The 23,363-nt window shown below is 37.7% G+C and overlaps 1 protein-coding gene across 2 annotated transcripts in view; it reads right to left on the bottom strand.

The window, feature by feature from the left end:
* Positions 1-2,983: 2,983 nt before the first annotated feature.
* ITGB8 (integrin subunit beta 8) overlaps positions 2,984-23,363 on the bottom strand; it is a 46,611-nt gene continuing 26,231 nt past the window's right edge. The window contains exons 7-15 of one of the 2 annotated variants that reach the window (XM_032182146.1): positions 21,225-21,320; positions 21,032-21,121; positions 18,307-18,441; positions 14,975-15,380; positions 13,187-13,412; positions 12,084-12,187; positions 10,842-11,005; positions 3,343-3,468; positions 2,984-3,073 (exon numbers count right to left, since the gene is read on the bottom strand). In XM_032182146.1, coding sequence (XP_032038037.1) covers positions 3,020-3,073; positions 3,343-3,468; positions 10,842-11,005; positions 12,084-12,187; positions 13,187-13,412; positions 14,975-15,380; positions 18,307-18,441; positions 21,032-21,121; positions 21,225-21,320 — 1,401 coding nt within the window. In that variant the 3' untranslated portion in view covers positions 2,984-3,019. Of the gene's footprint in view, positions 3,074-3,342; positions 3,469-9,186; positions 10,750-10,841; positions 11,006-12,083; positions 12,188-13,186; positions 13,413-14,974; positions 15,381-18,306; positions 18,442-21,031; positions 21,122-21,224; positions 21,321-23,363 lie in introns of those variants that run through there. The other variant, XM_032182147.1, reaches the window with a different exon arrangement.

Below are 23,363 nucleotides of genomic sequence, written 5' to 3'. Positions count from 1 at the left end.
AGAAAAGAGATTGCTGCAAGGAATATTTCAACAGAATTAAAATCTCAGGAAAAAAAATGCTATAATAACCCTTAATTAGCAAGATTTCAGGTATGTAGCTGCATATGAATGTTGCTATAAATTTTTATATCCTATAAAACTGCAATAATGCAGGTGATGGTATAATTCTGCTATGATTACAACCTCTTTACCAAAGCTTGCTCAAGAATAACATTTCCCTTATCTTGTTAGTTCAAAGGACATTGCAGACTTAATTTTGTTGGCAAGCACCTGCATTGGACTGGAGAAGCAGTAGTAATGGGGAACTAACCAAGTAGGGAGTAAAATTTGGCAAGATAAAAGTACATGAATTCCATATGAACTAGGTCACCAAATGTATCAAATAGCTTAAATGATAGTAATTATTCAGTAACACATTTTCCTTCAAGGTATTTCAAATAATGGTGACAGCCATTTGTTATTTTTTTTCTTTATGAAATAACAGTAAACTTTTCATTTACATATTTGACAAAAAGCCAGCTACCGAGACAAAATTTCTGGGCAGTACAGTGAATTCTACATTGCATGCTTTTTCATGTAGTGGAAATCTGAATAACTTTTTCAGTCAGTGAAAAGTAACGGAAGAAGTAAGAATACAATAGTTGTTTGCATAAATACTCTGTGATCTGACAGGGAACATCAACTAAGACAAAGCTTTTTATGTTCTGGCTAACAAAAGGTCCTGTAAGATACCAGGTTTTGAAGAAGGGAGACATGTTACAAACATTAACTGTCTTGATCTGTTATACCTGATAAGCTCACAGGGGAGCTTAAGGAATTGATATTCAAGTATGCTCTAACACATTCTTTGGCTGAAGCACATGGGCCCAGCAATTTCACAATATTGAACCTCAGAAAAAAAAACATTTCTTATATATATTTTTGTCTGGAAATTAACCTGATTGCTTTTCATTTTAAACAACATGAAGCATTCTTTGTCATATGACATGAATTGTCCTTTGGAGACTGACACTAATTTTGTTTTGCAAAAGTATTTGATATGTTATCTTTTTTTTGACCTAATGATTATTTTCTTTTTTAAAGTCAAGACCTTACTCTCATAAGCAAGGAATACAGTGGCTAGAGAAATATGATGTATGAAATATGATGATTAGAACCCAGTTATCAACCAAGAGTCCACTGTGTAAAAGGTGCTCTGCCTGTCTTCCATGATGTAGTTTTAATGTGTAGGACAGCAGCTAAAAAATATAATCAGGAAAACACAAGGAGTCAAGGAGATTAATACTGGGGAATACTTCAAGTCACATTTTCAACATGATAGCAGCCTAGTCATCAAGGGAAATTTAGATAAGTATAGGAATTTCTAAAGGAAGACCCTGCTGTGCATGAGAAACTAGGGGAGAAATCCCATTTCAAATATTTCAAATGTATGTATATAAAGAAGTATGTGAGACTATCTGTATATATAGTTCATCTATTTGTATAGCATATATATGTATGGTCTTGTCTGACAGGATATTGAGCAATCAGAAATGAACTTGATACTGAAGAAACTTGATTTCAATGGAATTTTCAGTCATATAAAGGTATACATGAATAAATATTTACAAATAGTTAATGTAATAAAAATGATGGTACTTAAAAGAAAATGACTGTGTGTGTTATTTATAGCTTTAAACCTTGTCAGGTTTAAAGGTTATAGTTAGAGAATGTGTGATTATTTTGGGACTGGCTAGTTCACTGAGGAACAGACCTGACTTCCTAACATTGGAAAGGAGCAGAGGAATGTGAGTGCATCTGATCAGGTTGAGAGGTGCTCTGTTTAGTTTTGCTCTACAGACTAGAACTTGTTCCTGTCTGCCCAAAAAAGCTTTCCTCATGATATATCAGCTGCTTGCTGATGAAGCCCTATGATTTAGTGTCTGCAATTTTCAAGAAAGGCATGGTGAGGAATTTTTTTTCAGCCCAATTTAGAGAGAAGTCTGGGAAGTATTTTTTCTGGCTTTTTTTTTTTTTTTCTCCCCACAGGAGCCTGAGAACAGATGCAGAACAATTCAAGGACAGGAGACAACTACAAGCTGTACACCTTAAACATGAAGATAAGGATGATCTTGGTAGAAAGCACCATGTTTAAATTGGAGAAGTCTTTAAAATTCCTGTTTCTCATAAAGGAGAGTAAAGCAAAGATGTGTCTAAAAATTCCACAGAAAACTTATCTGTTGGCTTGTCCCCTGTCTCCATAGCTGTTAAACCACATATCATGCACCCTCAGTGATATTCTCAAGAATGGATGTGTTAAGGCCATGGCAAAAGAGTCAGAAGAGGATTTTTTGGGAATAGCTGCTCCTGTGAGCAGTTTTGGGAGCACAGAAATCCCAGCCAGGAGCAGGTCTTGCACTTTCCAGATTGCGGAGGCATAAACAGAGTTTTGGGATGAAATGTTGGTTAGGGGCTCAAAAGGGGAACTTGGCAAGCAGAATAGCTGAAAGAAATACATCACATGCCCTGATTTCAATAAACATAATGTGACATAACTTGGCAATACTGTGTTTTTGTGGTTAATCATTTAGTTTTATCAGCTTGCACACACATCGTCTTTATTAAACAGTAACTGTCCTTCATGAATCATCCCATTCAAGGCCAAGAAAATAGCCAGAGGCCATGCTATGCTCTGGGCTGAGCAGATGATGAATGGTATGAAGAAAGGAACGCTGCTTTCTGCCACCCAACACCACTTCCTCAGGAGGAAGGACAAGGAGATGATAATGTTGGGCCTCTCTAGAACTAATAAATCAGACTTGCATCCCTCTAGAGCAATCAGATTACCTAAGTCTATGCCATGTGAATTCTGAACAGTCAGAATTGATCAGCCCAAGACTTCCAAGCATAAGATGAGCAGTCAGAAACCCATAAACTGCAGTGAGCATACCCGTGCTTTAAACACAGCTCCAGACAATTTTGGTTTCTGTAAAACTAGTTTTTTTATTTAATTCATACAATATATTTAAACTCTTTGGTTTTAAACCCAGGGTAGCAGGAATGTGTTTCCAAGGTTCTTGTCTTTGTTGTAGACCTAGAAGGAGAACAAACCACCCACATTAACTCCTCACTAGTTAAAATCTCTATTAACAAAGTTTTTATTCATGATACTAATCGTTGACGTTGGCTGTCATCATGCATACTCAGATCTTCACTCAATCCTCTGTGCTGAGCAGATAACTTACAGCAGTCCCTAACACAGAACTTTCCTCCTCCCATCCTCTCTGTATATCACATCAAATTCTGCACCTACCACAATAGGAAGCATGCAGGCAGAGAAATTTTGTAATAGTGTGCACCTACATGACTGGTGTCAAAAAAGTGGCTGAAATCAGGATCTCTGTCCTCCTCCGGCTTTAGAGGCTGTAACTTAGGTTTCTTTCCTCTTTGAAGTGCTTGAGCAGCAAGCCTTTTTCTTGCCAATGGTATCTGCAACAAAATAGCAGTTGCATTACATTACAGCCAAACTAGAGCACTGTCATGCCCTGACTGACAGCTTCATGGATGTGAATGGAAATTGGATAAATACAACGATGCCTGTGTCAAAACCCTACCGTTACCTGGATGTTTTAAAATATACAGGTATGTTCTGATTACCAGATTTCACAGGAAGGAAGACTTCATACAGATCACTTAGCATCATTCCACAATATATAAGGTGTGCAGCACTGTTTGGTGCCAGTCTATCAGAGACTTAAGGTTAGTGTTAACACTGACTTTGAGCTTACATATCAAATGGAAAAAATGAACACCATGTCTGTAGCTCAAGATACATGCTTAAATTCTATGTCTGATATAGGCTGATGTTTACTGCAAGTTGCTGACAGCATTCATTCCTTCCATAAAGAGCTGCTGTGGAAAATGTGTATTTCTCTGTGGGACTGCTTGCTCTTTGTGTTAGTAAATGCTTATGTATCTCTTTCCTCTGTGAAAGGAAATTCCTTAGCCTCCATCTCATCAGGTTTATATTGGGATTATGTTCATTGCTTCAACAGAAAAAGTAACCAAGATGCACAGATTGCCATCTATCATATAGATAGATGTGTTTATATAATATGTACGTATCTATCTAATTTTTCTTTCTAGGTTTGCTGTACACCTTTTCCCAATGTTTTCTGTTCTATTGTATATTGTTAGGGTGTGGCCACTAAGTGGCTTAATGACCGGGAACATATCAGTCATCTCTTGATTCCACTTCTCTCTTGCTCTCCAGAGCAAAACCTGGGTCTTCTTAGAAGCATGAGCTTTCCTTCACATGAGAGAAGTCCTACAACTGGTTTTACCAGTGGTGTTGTCAGGTGGTTTAGTGTCACAGCTGTCTCTGATGCATCATATATCTTGCAGCGCAAATTTTGATTGTCAGAATGTCTGAAGTCCTTTTTATGAGAAATTTTATGGCATTGTGTAAAGCATACATTATTACCAATTCCGCAGAAAAACAGAAGGTGTGTAACCCTTCCAAAACTTAAGTGTTTTCACCAGTACTCATAAAGCAACTTAGGTCTGTAGTGAGTGGCATAGATGAGGCATCTACAAGAAACTGCCATTTCTATGGCAGTAACACCTCTACCACCAAGGCACTGCAAAGCAGAAGGATGCTGTAACTGCCTACTCATAACATATAGATCACATTTCTCCATGGAGTATTTTCTTGTCTCCAATAGACTGGTAACACCTCCTGGTACATTCATATTTCAATTGAGTGGGGCAAGGCAAACCAGCTGCACTCCCAAACTGCTGACTCCCCAGATTCTCAAAGCCCATCCCAATTGTGCATTCATCTGTTTGTCTGCAACTGATAAACTGGTATTCCTTGTATTTAGACTGATCTCTCCTGACCCAGTATTATTCCATTTAAAAACACTGTAATCATATAATTCCTCTTCTGGACATGTACATACATCTTAATGAAAATGCTTTACTTCTTAAAGAGGTGAGGATCTCTTCCTTATCACAAATATCCTAGGCATTAAAAATATGAAAATTCCGTATGGATTAAATATCGATTTTATTTTTTAGAGAGCAAGTACAATGATGTTGCATTAAAATAATGCTATGTCATAGTTGTTACAGCTCTGATAGAAAAATAAACATCTCAATATACTACAGTGTCAACTCATTAATAAATATCAAAATAGAAGTTAGTAGTCAACTGAAATTAATAAACAGCTATAAAAGTATACTATTTTAAATAATAAAATATTCAGTATATTTCCAGACAAACAAAAGTAGTGATTTAAAGTATCATTTAAAAGTATCATTTAAAATGGAAAATGGACAGTAAGAAGTTACAAATTTATTTAAAACCTTTTCCCTTACTAACATTCTCTATGCATAAAATCTAGAGAAACATTATTTATCTGTATATATTTTTTACAAAAGGTAGTATATGTTAAATAGAAAGTTTAAAACTGTAGTATTTTTAATAGTTGTCACACCATTGCTAAATAAGACACTTTAACATATCTTTAGGTTCTGAAGCAGTAGTAGGTAAAAGTGAAGATGTTAGCACACTGAATTCTTCTAACACAAATGACTTTCCAAACAAATCTCTCATCTTTCAACATCTCCCTTCAAAATATAACTGGAAGAGCTCAAACACAATATAGGTATAAGGATGAGAAGTTAGCATTTGGATAGAGATATTATTTTAATGAATGCCAGATTTCAAAACTTTTTTCTTTTAAAGGAGGTATACTTTTTTTTTTGACAGTACATGCAGAAAAGGAAACAGAGAAAATGCATTCCAGAGCAGCATTTCTTAAACTGAAGAATGTACTACTTTTATGTATTTATTTTGTTTCAACTTTTATTTACATATTTGTTTTCAGAAAGACCAATCATTCTGAGCTGGCTTGCACTCAGTGAAATCCCACTGATTTGGTTCATTATAAAATACATTCACATTGGCTACTTTTAACTGTTTTTTCCTCTCCGTGAATTTCAACTCTGTGCTATCCATGAGATTCTGTGCACTGAGCAGTGTCAAGATCATCATTGAAAAGTAATGTTGCTCTTAACTATTGCTCCATTTCTGCTTAAATAAATCTTGCTCTTCTGTTTCAAGTGGACAGCAAGAACACTGGCACTATGTTTCCCTCATAGAGCAGAGTAAACATCACCCAGCACTCGTTCAGCATTAATGTCTCTATGAGAAGTGCCCTTTCCTGGCTACAGAAAACTTGACTTAAGGCTGGCAAGTGCAGATCTTGGGGCTGGGCTGAAGTCAACGGGTAGATGCCCAAAGCATTCTCAGAAGCTCTCAAGAAGGCCTGAAGCATCCATGTTTACAGTACTTACTGGCACCAGTTGTCTCTTTCTAGATTAAATGCAAGCATTTTTTGATGAGTAAAGATGTAAAAAGCCTGTAGAGCTGAGGACTGCAGACTGTACACTATGTATTTCCAATGCGTGGACAAGCGTTGGAAATACAGGACAGAAACAGTGTCACCCCTGCCCAGCCAGCCTGCTCTGAAAAGACTTCCTGCCCTGACACCTAGAGCAGTATGATCTCAGAGCACCATCTCTGTAGGGACGCTACAGGAAACTGTAAGGTGCCTTGTGTCTGCTTGGGATGCCCACTGCAAAAGCAGTAGTACCTCTCTGTTCTGGGCTTCACTATTCCTTATGGACTAAGGGTTGCTTGAAGCTGCTTCACATGTTCACTCTCCGTTTGCAACATGTGTACATTTAAGTATGCACACTAAACAGGAAACAAATATATATGATCAGACTGGGAAAATAATTTTGTCCACTGCAGTCTGAAGAATACTTTACATAGCAGGTTTTCATGACACCATAGAGAGGAAAAAATAAATCCAGTTGATTATAATGGATAAAATGTAAACTATGCCTATACAAATGTCCTTCCTTTTTAAGGTCCACTTGAAACACTGCTTGTGAACATAAGGGAATTTCAGCTGGGCACAATGAAAATTCCTCACATACCATATGCACGTTTTCTGGATGAAACATCTATTTTCCCACACACATCTGCAGTGATGTTACTAACATGCTCATGATGCTTGGAAATAATGCATAGTATTTCTTCATTTTAGAGTCTAAAAAAAATCTGAAGATGTATGTTTTAACTGCATAATAGTGTCACTTCTAAAATGTTATACAATTGATAAATGGTAAAAATAATGTGGAATTATAATTAAAAATTATACACACAGATTTTTAGCATTAACAAATCTGCTTTGAAGAGTCATGCAGATGCTCTGTCTCAGAGGAAATCTAAAAACAATCGTGCTAACCAGTTATGAGGTGCTGTCTGAGTATCTGTCTGTATATTTTTGGGTATAGGCATGCGGTCAAATCATTTGACCTTTTTTTCATTTTTAAAGCATTGTAGTATAAGAAGTTTTATTTAAAAAGTTTGAAATGTGCTATTCTGAGGATAGATTTTTCCCACCTATTTTTACTAGCATCTTTGACGCACAATACATTGAAAACTAATCTGAATTAATTTGTCTGTAATATCTAAGCACTATAGGAAGCACAGGCCTTCTGCAATTGCTGAGGAAATTCCTTGTGAATTACAGGCTGCTTTCTCATTTAAGGTCATGTGCTGAGGGAACACAGCTCCCTAAATAGTGAGGCTTTTGTTGGGCTATTCATCTCCTGCAGCAGCTCTTCTGAAAAACATGGTCAAAGGCAGAGCGAAACAAGTACCAAGTAAAGCCAGAGTTTCTCATGGATAGATTCCATCCCCAGAAACAAAGCCTCCTCCCAAGGATCCTGCTCTATATAGGCTCCCCATGGGCCTTATAAAAGCCTTGACCTGTCACATTAGCAGCAGCTTATTCTTTTTCACTAGCTCCCTCCACAATACAGCAAAACACTGAGTGAGATGCAAGAAAAGGCCTTAAAAATTATATATATTCAATATATATATTTTTTTTTGCCTTAGGACAGCAAGCAGTTTACATTGCAATTTTGTCTTGCAAGACTGCTCAATGCAACCAGAGCACATGAAACATTCAGGCAGGTGTGTGATAAGGAAATACTGGCCATGCCCCTTCACAGGCAGCACTGCAATGCCAACAAAGTGCTACAGGAGAAGACTGGCAGCTATGTGACGTCTGGATGATGGGCGATACAGATCAGATCTTTCTCCCCCAAAGACCCCAGTCCCATTGTCCCCTACCCGCACAATTAACTCCCTCTAACAGAGAAAAAATAATTTCTAGAGAAAAAAACAAAACAATAGCTAACACTTCAGTAAGTAGCTTAAGAGCTGTAATGAGAAACGTATGCTGAGGAATCTTTTCTGTTCAAAAAAACTGTATCAAATTGTTTAAAGAACATAACCATGTTAGCCTTTTGTTAAACACTCAGATATTCTTGAGTGAGGTTGTATTTCTTTGCTTTGTTTTGCTAAGTGAAACAGAAAATCAGAGATTTTGTTTCTTACTTGCCTAAAAATACTACCGAATTGTGACAAGGACAATAGTAAGCAAACCTTTGCAGATCTTTTATCTTAATTCCACTGATACCAATGGCTCAGAGTCTGTTAACTTACACGGGAGGAAAATGGTTCTATGCGTTTTAAAAAGAAAAGGAAAGTTCAAGGTATAGTTAATACATTACAGAGCAAATCTTCAGACAGAATTAATTTATAACTAAGATGTTACAATGAAGCAATCAGTAAAACCAGGGTCAGTGTAAGGATGACCTTTACTTTTAGCTGAATGGTCGAAAGTTCGGGGACTTCTTTGAGGATTGCTTCAGAAATATTTCATATGTTAGTTCAAAAATATTAAAAAAAAAAAAAAAAAAAAAAAAAAGCCCTAAAATCTAAACCTTTTATGACAGTTTAATTGAAAGACCACTGCTCCTGTTTTTATTTTTCTCAGTCCCTCACTTGACACATGACCCAAGAAATTCATTGTGAACACTCACATAATATTCATTTGTTTTGCATCCTACCTTCCTGTCACCTCTATATTACTCAGATTTCAGTAGGAATTTAAGAAATATTGAATATGAAATATTAATACATACTAATTTCTACCAAACTGCATAGAAAGTGGTCCTGTTTTGTTTGTGTTACTCTTATCTATGGCGATTACAGATTAATATTTCAGTAATTAATATTGCTAAAATGACTGCATAATATCTTATGAGATGATTTTTTTTTTCTTTCCAGCAAGATTTTAGTGCACATTTCACAGACAATGACCAGAATTTCTTAGGGTCTTGGAGAGTAATTAAGGTAAGTAAAGGTTAGCTGACTCTTGCAATTAGCATACAGCCATAACACGTTTTCTACTGCTACAGCCAGTTTCAAGGGTAAGAAAATGCTTCAGTTTGACCTTGTAGCTCAAATTCTGCACTCAGATCAGCTTATATTGGTCCCACTATGATTAGAAGAGTTTTGCCCATCTCTGAAGGCAGAATCTAATCATACATTTATTAAATCAATTAATGTGTTCTCTTGAGAAAATGACTCCTGTCTTCCTCACCTTCTTTCAAACTGCAGATTATTTTTCACATCACACTGGACACATTTCTCAATGCACAGTCACAAAAATTGAAGTGGTTAAGTAAGAATTCAAGAAAACTAATCCCGCCAACTAATTTACTTAGAAAAAAGAGCACGTATGTAAAAACAGACTTATGTCTGACATACAAAAAGAACAAAGCCCTCATTTGGCAAAACACTGACATGTAGCTAGCAAACCAAACACATCTCTGGTGCAGTTTATCTGATTGCAATGGAGTTGATGCTGCTGGCTCCAAAGGCGAAGTGAGTCCAGCAGTGATGCTATGTAGGCATCACTGTAGCATGACACTGGTGGACAGAGGAACTCTCATTTTCTGTATCCACTTAGTTTTTCAAATATCTTAAAATTCATATAAAAGTTTTTATGTTGAAACAAATAAAAAAGCTAAAAATTTCTCTCTATCAGATATAAATTATCTTTAAGTGACATAATGCATAAAAAACTATATATATATATTTATCTGTGTGTTCACGTGTGTATACACACACTACTATGCACACACACCAGTAACTAAGCACTCATTTAATCCAGTCATTTTTATTAAGTAACGAGGAAAAGCTAAGAGGCTAAAGCAGACAAATCAGTGGAATTTAGTCAACTGAGAGAACTATAAAAGTACCATTTACTCTATTTAAGAGCATTTGAATAGTTTCACCTATTGCTATAACATACAGCAACGTTAATATTTCAGTCACAGCTTTGTCCATTCCTACAGAGCATATCAGTACTAGCTACATGTACAGCGAGATCAGTGCTTTGTCAGACCTGTTCATATCTACATTCTATGCCAGAACTAAATAAATTAGAATACATTAAAGTGCTACATCAACACTAATGTTCCTGAACAGTAGTAACGCACATTCCTCTTCCAAAAAATAAAAAAAATAAAAAAATACAGCAGCTATAGTTCAAACATAGTCACATTATGTGAATATGCTTACATGTCACTTTGTTACAGTATCCAACAAAATGCATGACACAAAAACAAACAGCAACAGTCAAGACTCTGACAGAGTGGTAATTTTTAAAAAATTGAGAATGATGAAAATAGAAATTTGCAGAAAACACACAGTCTTCAGAATTCACACTTGAAAGTTTCGTTTAATCGTAACTTGCTGATGTCGATATTTATTTCCTCTGGTTTGTCTCGTCTGTATGTTACTGTTCTTGTACAAACAGTAGGCAAAAACATCTTATCCTTGAAGGAGAAGATACAATTTTTATCAACAATTAGCTAACTTTTATGTGCAAGAAAATATTACTGAATAGGATGGCTCGGAAATCAATTACCTTCTTTGTTGCAGACACTCTGTAATCAGCTGAAGATTTAACTTTATTGCTATTCCCCTGCAGAATTATCTGCCTGATGATAAGTACAACAAGCAACCCAATCAGAAATGTAACTATAAAGATTATGGAAAACACTCTGAAGTAGCTTCGTCCAGAGAAACATTCTGCAATGAAAGGAAAACACAAGTGAAAAGCCAAGAACAAGGAATCTGCACATTCCTCAAGCACATTTATGTCTGCTGCATATTAAAAGGGCATAAATGTAACACAAGTCTGATAAAAGTTAAGGGAAAATAAGTTGCCATACACAAACTATTAAAACAAAGCTCATCAAGACCAAATGGTCAAATATTATTTTTTGAATCTATAAAAGTAAGAGTAAGGCTTCACTGTGTTGGCCACCATAAATTCTCTGCCAACTGATGAGTTTACAGCTGAAACAGAGAAGATGAATTTGTGGAGGTGTGCGATGCCAAAATAGTTTAATTTTCACAAGATTAGAGCACGTATCATTGGCAAAATATGAAAGAAAACACGGTTTCTTGATTACTTGTCCAGTACTCTTTTCACTAGCCAACTTCTCTCACATAGTTGGCTTTCTTCTAATTAATATGAAGCCCAAGAGAAAAGTGTTCTCAATTAGTTTTCTCGTTTATGAACCTTAAAAGAGAAAAATGTGAAGTGACAAAATAGCCATTTTTTGTTGCAGTGTGGAGCGTTTAAGCTTTACAATATTTTATCAAAAATATTTTAGTCTTTCAAAGTCCTCATAACTATATATATATATGTATATATTTTGTACTTGAACACAATTTCTTGAACAGTAAAAATACTTGAACAGTATTTAAACATTGCTGAAAGTGAGGTAGGCATTATTTAATTATTCTTAATTTCTGGTAATGTCAAATTATGTATACATATCTGAAGTAATAAAACACCCAAACGCCATAATGGAGATTTATAAATATTTCTTTAAGCATTACTCAGGCAGGATTCATTATTATTAGATGTAACTTCTCATGGAGTTGGGAAGTCTATTTAGCAATGCTTGCCAGTTACATTTCCTGTTATTATTTATCTTTTATTTTCCCTGAAGCTAGGAGTGATTGCTCCCTTTTTCCTGCTTTGTTATTACAATAATACTGACACACTTTTGAAAGACATTGTAACAGTGGTGAATTCAATTATTAATCTTGACAGATTTTCATCTCTTACCAAAATTACCTAGAAAATACCACATACCTGAAGTTTGGTCAATGTAATGCAACAGGTAAGCACATGAGGTTTTACACTGGTCAAGTTTAGCTTGAGATGCATTGTTAGAATGATGGCACTGAACACAATTCCTATGAAAGAGAAATGTCATTAAAACCTATGTCTTTCTCTGCACTCCCCTTTCAGAGATTGTATCAACAAGCTGATGCATCACTTGCACATAATGTTTCCCTGTTGTTAGTAAAAACATTGCGACATTTACTATTATTTTTTTGAAATGTGATGATGCATTTTATCCCTGTGATACTTCTCAGAACTGACCAGACAGATGTAATTAAGTAAAGCGTCTCACTGGCCTCAAGCCACTTCCATCCGGCCCCTGCTCTGCACTTTGTGATGTGTGTTCTTCAGGGGAGTAGCTGAGGGTCTAGCACCATCTCTTCCCATTACAGACTCTAGTTCAGTCTTAGTCTTTCTTACCTATCAGTCTCATTGGGACACATGCTTGACTTTGGACAAATTTCAGCCAGCAGGGCTAACTGCATTTTACCTAGCACTCACCTTTTCACACATGGCCCAGCTTGTCCCTCCAGCTGAGCTATTATTCAAATGAACGTACATACACAATCATTTCTACTGCATTTTCCTTTCCAACAGAGGCCTATCTGTCACTTTCTTATCCACTGTGGGATGCAGGAGGTTACATGTGCTAACAGGAGAGCTTAAGGACAGGGTTTAATTTACTCTTTAAGTCAGCCCCAGTCTGCGTGTCACCAACAGGATGGTCTAAATTCTTCCCTCCTCTGGCTGCTGATTTTGACTTCCTTCCCTTCCTTAAATGGATAAGGAAAAATGACATGGCTTAGAATTAGCACACCAAAACCAAGCGTAGTGGGGAATGCTGTTCTCTGGGTAAGACCAGCCCTGCTCTGCTGAGCAATGGTGGTGATAGTGCACAGGTACAGCTCTTCTTCCACACCTCTATCCTTCTTCAGGGAAGCACAAGGAATTCTGATTGAGTTTCCTACAGCCTAACATCTAAGAAAAACAGCACACATCTAGCCAAGCAGAAATATTCCTCCTGGTTTCAACGTTACAGTTAAACATCAAGTCTAGCATAAGAGACGTACCAGTTTTCTTCACAGGCTTTGTTACAAGCAGGGCAATATTCACAGAAACGGCCAAAGCTTCTTGGGTCAGTGCACTCACACTTTCCACATACACAATTTCCTCTTCCACTGCAAATCTGGCCCTTTGAATTCAGGCACTGTTTTGCTGATTGTAATGAACACTGGCAACGGTCCCCTTCCCAGCCAGCATAGCATTTACATTTACCAGCTTCACATTCACCATTACCTACAACATCAGATAATCTTGAGTCATATGCTTTTATGAAAACAGAAAGTCAGTTTTTACATGCATATGTTTGTATTGCTGATGCCTTGCTGATAAGTTTTTTAAGTTAACAAATCTGGCTGAAGTTGTCACCATGATATGTATTTATGACTGTTTGTTGCTTATTTGAGAAAAAGCTTCTTTCTACCTTCATCTCATCCTAAAATATTTTACTAGGATTTTCCCTGTTGCCTTGGATGAAAGCAGCAGTGATTAAAAATTACACAACGTTCAGGAACGTAGTCTTCAAGCCAAATAAATAAACTTCTCTGTAGCAATAAAGCATTCAATTCATATAAATGGCAAGCTTTTGGGAGGACGGAGTATCAAGTTCATGTGCACATGCCATTATTTTTTACTTTTTATTTTCAGAAGCATCCATTACAACAATGCTTTTCTGCCTTTCTAGAGGACAGATGACTGAGCAGGAGAGGTGGCTATGCTCTATTTATGAACTGTGGGTTGTGTAATAAGAACTTAAAATGCACACCCTCAAGGACTCAAAGGCTACAAAGAACCTCTGGTGGCCTTTATAATTTTCCAGGCAAAGAAGTGAGAGCTTTAGGGCAAAATCCATATGTTTTTCATGTTGCAATACACTTAGGCAGGTGTACAATTGACATGCTGGCAATGTTTAGTCACAGTTTTACAGTGTGGGAAAACACCTTTAGGAAATACAGAAACAGCACATAAAGCACTTGCAGGTCTAGCGAATCTCTTGAGATCTCCCCAGCTATGCCTCAGCAGTATGTGTTTCACACACACTGCAATAGCCTTTCTTGTGATCCAGGGACCCATACACACAAGCTACAGGGAGATGGTTGCATGGGATCCCCAAAGAGGCGGTGAGGATAGAGGATAGATTGCCCCTTCATCTGCCTGGGCTGGGCAAAAGGCAGGTAAAGGAATCATAGGGCATCTCAGTGCAAGGCTTTGCATTCCAGCAAGGGGCATACTCCTTGGGCAGGAGACTCCATCACACATGAGAGACCCCAACACCTCTTAGATAAAAATTTCCCTGTTTCTTCTTCCACCACATCTCAGGCTTTGTGAGCTCACAAATTTGAGAGGTCTGCTTAGGTTAAGAAATAAATTCACAAAGTTTTTGGGCTACAGAAGAAGGTTGAGAACACGAACCATAATTCTTTGTGTTGAAATGAAGTATTTAAAGAATTAGGTAACATTATTTCTCTCCATTTTATGTAAAGTTCACAGTCACCAACAGAGCAAAACCAAAGAAACTCTGCCAAAGCCCTTAGTATTACTCTCAATTTATCCTACTGTAGCAGAAAAAATTGGTCCCTCAGTTCACAAATTGGTCAGTGTAGAGTGAAATGAAAGGAGGCAGGACAGCAGAACAGATTTAAAAATACTTCAAAAATTATGTTTGAGGGGAAATAATATATTCTGGTAGAGACAGTGATACTGACTAAATCACATTTTTCCATAATAAGATTAACTTAAAAGTCTCAGAAAACAAAACAAAAGAGAAACAAAGCACAGACATTAATTCAGCAGCTTACCAGAACATAAGTTTCCCTGGTGATACGGGCAGGAAAAGTCATCCATTTCGCAGTACTTGCCGTACACCTTGCCTAGCTTGTTTTTGTAGCAGAAACATTTTCCATCTATGCAATTTCCTTGACCACTGCAAACTGGCTGGTTCGGGTGTTGCCTGCACCTCTCAGAATGAACCGTATCCCCATGAGAGCTACAGTCGTTGTCACTGCAATGGGGCTGTCTGCCATCAGGAAAAGTTTCATCAGCCCACACTCTTTTCTGCCTTGCACTATCTCCACTCTGACACGCACAGCTTTTCTGTACATTAATGATGGTGGTTTCATTGAAACCAATAGGCTTAAGTATTGCATATTTTCTTCCTCCGGTTGTGTCACATCCTTTCATTGTAACTGATACATTGAAAAGAACCTAAGAAGAAATACAGATATACTTTACATCATTACAATTTCCTATAAACTGCTTACATTTTTTAACAAACAAATAAAGCAGAATCTCACATTATATGTGAGATTCTAATTTAATAATTTTCTTATTACCTGCTGGTAATAAGAAAAGATACAGTGCCCATTTGTGAAATATATTAGCAAAGATAGGCATCACAAATACGGTTAAACCATAGCAGTAGTCTACTTCTCCTGCTGCAGAAGACAAGTTTAATACAAGTTAAATACCCATAGAAGTACCACAGTCCTCCTTTTATTTAAAGTGTTCATTCTGTGTAAATTATAGAAACACTCAAGATCAGCTTGAGCAAGATAAACACAAACAGAAACAGTGATACTCATCATAAAAACAATCTATAATAAATGTTCTTGTTGCAGAAAATGCCTTCTGTAGAAACAGAAAATATACAGACTTTTTCTTTGGGAGGCCCTACCTACTCCAGCTAAAACACAAAAATGGCTCACACATTAGCAGCAGCTTATTTTTTCCTTTCCTGTGATGGGAATGAAACAAGAGAGTATTGCTGCTCTTGCTGTGGTCCTGGGCAGACCAAGTGCAGCTTCGGGATGGACCCAGCACCCATCTGCTGCCCATGGCATGCCCTCACCACCATGCCCTGCATCCTTGCCTCTGGCAGAGCTCTGTGCAGCATCAGCCCCTGTGGCTTTCCAGAGCTTTGGCACAGGGCCCTGGCTCATTTTGGTGGCTGGTAACCGCCACGGAGTTGGCATCAGTGACTACCAAATTTCTGACAGCTTTGATATCTGTGATAGTTTCACCATAGCAGTCTTTGTATTTCACAGCTACCTTTATTTTTCTTTTTTTGCCCGGTGGGCTCCTGGCAGGGTATTCTCACTAAGGCTGCATAGCCTGCTGGCTGTGAAGAACTCTTTCCGGCCTCCTTGCAGAGAAAGCACCACCAAGAAGACAAGGTGAAATAAGGGCCTGACAGACACAAGTACCTTTACTTTTTACCAGTAAAGAACAAAGATTTGCAGCTCAAAAGAACTGAAAATGTAAGAAACTGATTACATGGGAGGCTGAAAGCATCCACAGAGACTGTGAGCATTCATTTCTTGGCGGTCCCCCTCTCCCGCTGCGCCCCCACCCTGCTTGACAATGGCAGCTTTGTGGCCAGCCAGGCCGTGGCTGCCTACACGAACAGGAGAAGAATGCAGTGCAGAGCATGCACTCTTAACTGTCCCATCCAGGGTGCATAAAGGCTTTGTCTCTCTCTTTTTGCTTTTCTTCATCTTTTTTTTTTCAAGTGCACTATTGCGCGTGTAACCCCTCAGCTGCCTGCAGCCTCTGTGCTTGAGGCTTCTTCCATTAGAAAGTGTGGATATGCCCCAAGGATTCACACGGCAGGTGCAGATTGTGTGGGGGGAGGAAAGGCTGCAGCTAGAGAACGTGCTTTGTGTTCAACACAGAGCCCTGCTGGAAAACATGATCTTCACGTACACCACTGGAGGATCAGCGAGGAGATGGGAGGGAAGCACAAACCATGTCTGACTTGTGAGTCATTAAATGTGATGGGTCTGAACACAGCAGCAGAAAGATTAAACTTATTACAACTAAATAATTATGGCACCGTGAACACTGATGCTCACTAATTGCCAAAGTTAGTTTTGCACCCTGAAGAGGCCATAGGATTCTTCCCAAATATAATGCACTTTTGTGTTTTGGTAAGAAAAGGAAGGAAGAAGGATTAGACAATGAAAGGAATGTGAGAATTAAGGAAAAGCATTTAGCCTGTAAACAAATACTGAAAGGAGGATTTATGGTTAAAAATAAATTAATCTCTTGAGGATGGCTCATTTTCAACCGCAGTAAGCTTTAGGACCACATGCAATCTTTTACAATCAACTGGCTCAGCTTTTTATTAAAAAGAACCAGATATAAATATTTTTCTTTTCATTAAACAGAACAAATTCCAATCCTATTTCTTATGACATACACAGGGAACAACACTGTAGAGGAGTTAAGAAGAAAAACATATCATATCTCCCTTAAAGAGTAGCATCTAATCAGCAGCAAATTATTCAGACAAAATACAGAATATTATAAAACACATTTAAATGAACATATTTAAAACTCCCATGTTTAATCTACTGTTTTGCTTTGCTATTTCTACACACAGACACAATCAAATCACATCAGCTGAGCTGTGTGTACATTGCAAGAAGGAAAGAACTCCTTGACCCCACTCTCCAGAAACACAGACCTCTTCCTGGCAAGCTAAAGGAATTAATCTACTGGTCCAAGCAATCAAATAAATATATCAAGGCACAGAGAAGTTGTTCTCGGAAGAAAATTGTGTTCCTTATATAAGCCAGACATCTTCCCCTGCATTGTCACAACGCATGATGCTCCAGTTTTAAAAGCCATTTCATTCAGTAGGTGGCACCAATCCAAATGGGGATAAATCATTTCATTAATTTAATTTATAAAATAAACTAGTTACCCATGACTTTGAGTGTGCAAGAAGGCTAGCAGAGCAAGGAGAGGGAAAGGTGGCATCTCCTACAGATCCAAGTAGCACAAATTCCAATGATTCTTTTGCATTGGGTGATTATCTTTCAACCTCTTTAAGTACAAATTTCATCACAATGAACACAACCATTGTGTCCAGCAAAGGACAAAGAAGGATAGTTTTAATAGACATTAGCTTTCAGGAAAAGCTTTCAGCCTTAGTCTCATGAGATTAGTGAGAATTGAAATAAGATTCAGGAATAATAAAACCCAAGAATAATAGAGAGTCTGTGATAATTAATCACTAAAATCCAGTTTCAGTTTGAGTAAATCGCTAGAAGATTTCACACCATTGAAACCCAACCAAACAGAAAAATAAGTATTCCAGATCATTGAAGAAAGAGAACTATAAACATACTTCTTCATTATATCCCACATTTTTACATCCTTCCATGCCAGTTTTTTTACTTCCATCAGGACAGATTGCAGTGATATTGAAATTAAGATCCTGGATCTGGTTATCCACTTGGATTTTCACTTCAGAGATTAGTTTCTGTAACCAGAAAACAACTTTTAGTTGCATTGCATCTTAATATATAATGTGTACTAGTGACTAATACCAAGTACTGCTACTATGACTAACTAGAAATGAAGAAAGCTCGTCTGTATGAATAAAGGAATGAATTAAAGCATTGTTTCCCATATAAAGACTTGATTACATTCCAAATATACACAACCAGTGAACTCGTAATTCTGATAAAGAGGATTACGTTTTCCAGATAAAAAATGTTGTCAGCTTTTCTAAAATGGTTTTGAGGCTGTATTTTTGGCAATTTGAAAATCTATTCCAGCAACCATGTGTAACAAAAAACACTTATTTTTTGAGAGACTATTCTGTATTTTAGCTACACATTCAAAATAAAACAATAGACATACATACAGCCATTATTATTCAGCAGAAAAAGTTACTAATGGAATTGATGCTTTAAACTTCGGATGTTTTGCGTTTGTCTCAGCAATGTTTCCTCTGAGCAAACCTTAGGGTGATATAAAGGCTACTGGGTTTGATTTATTTGGGTCGGCTAGGTCTATGTAAGTCAACAACTGGTTGATTCCCATTAGAGTTTTTTACAATATAAAATAATGAAAAAGCCAGCTACTTCGTAACTAGTATTTACTGAAACTTCTAAAATCTTAGTAATTATAAAAAGAATTTTACTTCTTTTTCCTTCCACAAATATATTAAAACTCTGTACAATTCTATGAGATGAAAATTGCACAAAAAGATTATTAAAATTCATTGCATTTTACTATTTTTAAAATAGGATATTTTATTGTTACAAATAGAAATTTAATTACATGAATCTGAACATATGCTTATCTTAGTGACTTTTTGAAAATTAGTGACTCATCCTTGGCTTTTTAGACAGGGATTTTCACCCAGGGTTTTCCACAACTAAGCCTAAGGCTTCCCTGCTTAGAAAAAGAGTGCAAGAGGCTCACTGCTATCAAACATCAACACTAAATTTATTTTCTTATGTAAGTACTTTTGCTATCAAGAAAGCAAAACATTCAAGCCCTGTTCACTGTGTGTTTGTATATTACAAGCCACTAAAAACATGATAAAAAACCTCAGAAGTATCAAGTCCAATGGAGTTAGAATGGGAAGGAAAATACTGTCAAAAAAAATGAAAATAAAGTAAGAACAAACTGGGGGTGGCTGGAGCAGGAAAGTCCCACAGAATCTTCTATTTAAATAAAAGGATTATTTTGTAAATTTTTATTTCCTCTCCTTGAATGTTTGCCCTGTAGTATACTGTAAAAACTCTGATTCACTTTAGGATGGACAGTCTAAAAGGGGCAAAAGAACCATGAGTTTCAATATTATATTTTTTTTTTGCCAGCAGTATTTTACAGTTTTCTGCAAGCCTTTATATTCAAAATGAAATTTCTTGATTTCATAAGAGAAAGTATAATACCAGAGAGAACTTTTATGCAATTGATTATACTTCCTCTGCTTTTGACTGTCTTTGACTTCCGCACAACATTTCCAACACGAGACTGAAAAATGAGCACAAACCCACTCTATTGCTAGTAACAGACATGGGACTTGGCTCTTCACTAAAGCCAATGGCTGCTGAAAGCAACCAAATAGCCTAATTTGCATTGTTAACCTAGTTAACAATGATGGATGGATGATTCTATTCCATCTCCAAATAATTAATGTGATGCACATTAATACCTTGCATACAGGCTTGTAGCTGATTTTTCAGCTTTTGAATCTTGCATGTTTATGTAACTTGCACACCTTGACAGAATTCAACTGTCTAATCCATCACTTTTATTTTGCTGCTGCTGCGGGCTCCCTTTATTACATCAAATATATACTACATGTTGTTTTTTTTTCAAACCTGTTTATCCCCCTTCCCACTCACTACCAAGATGACAGTCTCCACTTTCATGCTGCCATTTCCTGCCAAGCATTTATGAAAAAATAACTTAATGCTCTTTCCCATACTATGACTTCCAGTGGAGAACTCCTCCCAGAAGTTCACAAAACCATTTCCATTGTTTTCCCTCAAATCCCTATCAAAACTCTTCTTTGCTGTAATGCCTTAAAACCCTGAGTCATCACACTGCTTTGTGCAAAGCAAATGCTGCTTTCCACAATACCCTGTTGTCAAACTGCATCCTTCCTGTTGTCCATTTGCTAAGAATTCATGATGTAAAACCCTCTATATACCACTGCATCTTTTTGTTCTGAATTTATATGATGCCCAGATAGCAGTGCCAGGTTTATAACTAAAGATCTGAGATTCCAAAATGCAAATGAGACCGACTTTTCTTTTGAAGTAGCATGGCAAGAGGTGAAAAGAATCAAACATCATATTACGGAGCATCCTTAGTAAAGAAAAAGTGCCAGCCCTTGGCTTTGAGACCCAAACAGCCTTTGAGATTGGAATGGTTATTGTGGGGCAGTATCACCCACCACCAACCTGGACATTCAGAAAATTAGGAAACTTATCCTGGTGGACTTCAGATAGGAGTCAACATTCTGGAAATTCCAACTTTAGGCTCTAGACTCTGAAAGGTGAAAAAATCCTATACAAATACAGCATCCAACACCGTCATTCTGATCATACCTGATAGGCTTCTACCACCAAATCATTGAGATTTGCTGCTTGTGATTCTATTTGTCTTGCAACAGTACCAGGCAACAGAGGTAATAGATCCTGTGAAAAATACAATAATTTATGCACAGTTTTAATATTTAATATATTAAATATATTAAAATGTGTTTTCAAATTTGGAAAAAGAATTTGTTTTCTAACCTACTTTATACCAATGGAACTGGCTTCCTTGAACTGCAAAAATAACATTGATGTTATTGTCAATCAATTTTTCAGAGAGCTGCCCAAGAGATGGATGCTCCTGCAAAATACAACAGAAAAAAAAATGAAGTTTAGTAGGGGAAACCTTACATTTTATATATGACACAATACAGGACTCCAAAGCCACTCTAATTCTTATTTCTAAATGTACAAAGGAATGCTAGGCCTACAGCCAAAAGAAGGTGGGACTGCCCAAATTAACAGACGGTGACAGAAAAAAACGAATCACCAGCACATCAAGTTAGCTGTGACAGGCTTCTTTGTTGTCAGCTCGGCAGTGGTGCTGCACACTAGGAGGACCAACTGGACCCTTCACACAGCACCATTTTGCTGGTTTGAGCCTGATGCTCATGAAACAGCAGCTGAATATGGTGTTGTCTGGAAGAACAGGATTCCTGAGAACAACAGGTGGGTTCTTGTGCAAAAGTCAGGGAGGAGGAATGACATCAGATGAGGTATGCTTTTGGGGGTTGCAAGGTGAGTCATTAAGTTTGTTTCTCAGAAAGGTGTTTTGGCACCAGGAATCAGACACATCAGCTAAATAGGTCAGGCTCTGGCAACATCAATATCCTATACCTGTCTTACAGCTGACACCTTTCTCCAAGACTTGCCTTAGGAGTGATGCCTCCAGCCATCACTGCAATGGCCTGCTACAGTTTCTGAACCATGCTGGTGCTTGAAGGTTTCATGAGTTTCACATCTCTCCTCCGTGTTGACATTGTTCTACTGGGTGAACTGACTATTATAGCATGTCCTGTGCCGTGACCTGCCCTCCTCTACTTCTTGTTGAAAGATCTGTTGTGGATTTGGGAACAAGAGGTGTGTGGCTATCCCTTCATTCAAGAAACGGGGAACCACAGAGGTGTTCGTGTGGTCCCAGTAGGCTTCATACATCTGTGCTGCGTGGCATTCCTCCAGTTCCAGTACTCTAAAACAAACTGTATCTGAAAGTCACTGCTGATTTACCATATATGTGTCTGTGAATGCTTCCTAAGAGATAATTTCAACATTTAAAATTCATGACTAAAAATAGGGAAGTGACTGGGGCTTTTGCCTGTGTTTACCCTCCCCGAGTTTTCCTCAGGAGAGCAATAGACATATGTCAGGTTTTTCAATGTCTTTCCCCCACATATTTCTGCTGTCTTTCTCTTCCTGACATTTTTCATCATCTGTCCCATATTCTTTCTCTCTGTCCCTCTCTCCTACACAAACACACTCTCCCTGTTTTCATGCACAATTCATTACTCCTCGGAGTGCCACTTGTTATTCAAGGCACCCTGCAAGTCAACTGCTATCCTAACAGTAATTTGAAAGCCAGGACAGCAGAGAAAAAGTTATGCAAGGGGGTAAAATCCATTTTCCACCACATTGCACTACTATAAATAGCCTTGTATAGAAAGAACAAAGGAATTCCTTGCTGCAGTTTGATCTTAGCACGGATCTCAACTTACTTATTCTTGATAAGAGATTATATTTTTTAAGATAAGTGATGTATGTTAGGTAATACGGCAATAAACAGGCCTTCCTACAGCTGCAGCTGCGGAGCATGCCATATATGAGGGTCCAGAGAGCATAAATACCAGTACACGGCACATTTACATGTGAAGTGCAGCAGCAGTGGCCATGTTGCCATTTTCACACCACCGCATTAAGGCCTCTTCCCTTCTCTGTGACCACAGACCACAGGGACAGGGCCTCCATTGTCCTGCACAAACCAACATGCCACATGCACCAGGCTGGCAGATCACAGATGCACCAAGTGGTCCCAGGACATGTCCTAGCAAAGCCAGATGTTCTACAAACACCTCCTGCACCGTGGGGCAGTGGTGAGGGATCATGAGAGGGTGCTCAAATTAGTCAGTCTGCTGGTTAACATATGACACTAGCCATGTCCAAATGCCAGCAAAGTGCACCTTCAACATCTCTGCAACTAATGGCAAAAGTTTGAGACTGGTGGCATCAGAAATGGGTTTCCAACCCCTGATGAAACAAAAGCTTATTCAGATGGAGTTTACTGAAGTCAAGAGATGATACGCATAGACATGTGAAAGTTGTAGGGACTGAATCCCCAAACCACGCAGCA

The sequence above is a fragment of the Aythya fuligula genome, chromosome 2, assembly GCF_009819795.1.
Source record: "Aythya fuligula isolate bAytFul2 chromosome 2, bAytFul2.pri, whole genome shotgun sequence".
Classification (NCBI taxonomy): domain Eukaryota; kingdom Metazoa; phylum Chordata; class Aves; order Anseriformes; family Anatidae; genus Aythya; species Aythya fuligula.
Note: the sequence above shows the minus strand (reverse complement) of the source record. Positions and strands in the feature narration are given on the sequence as shown.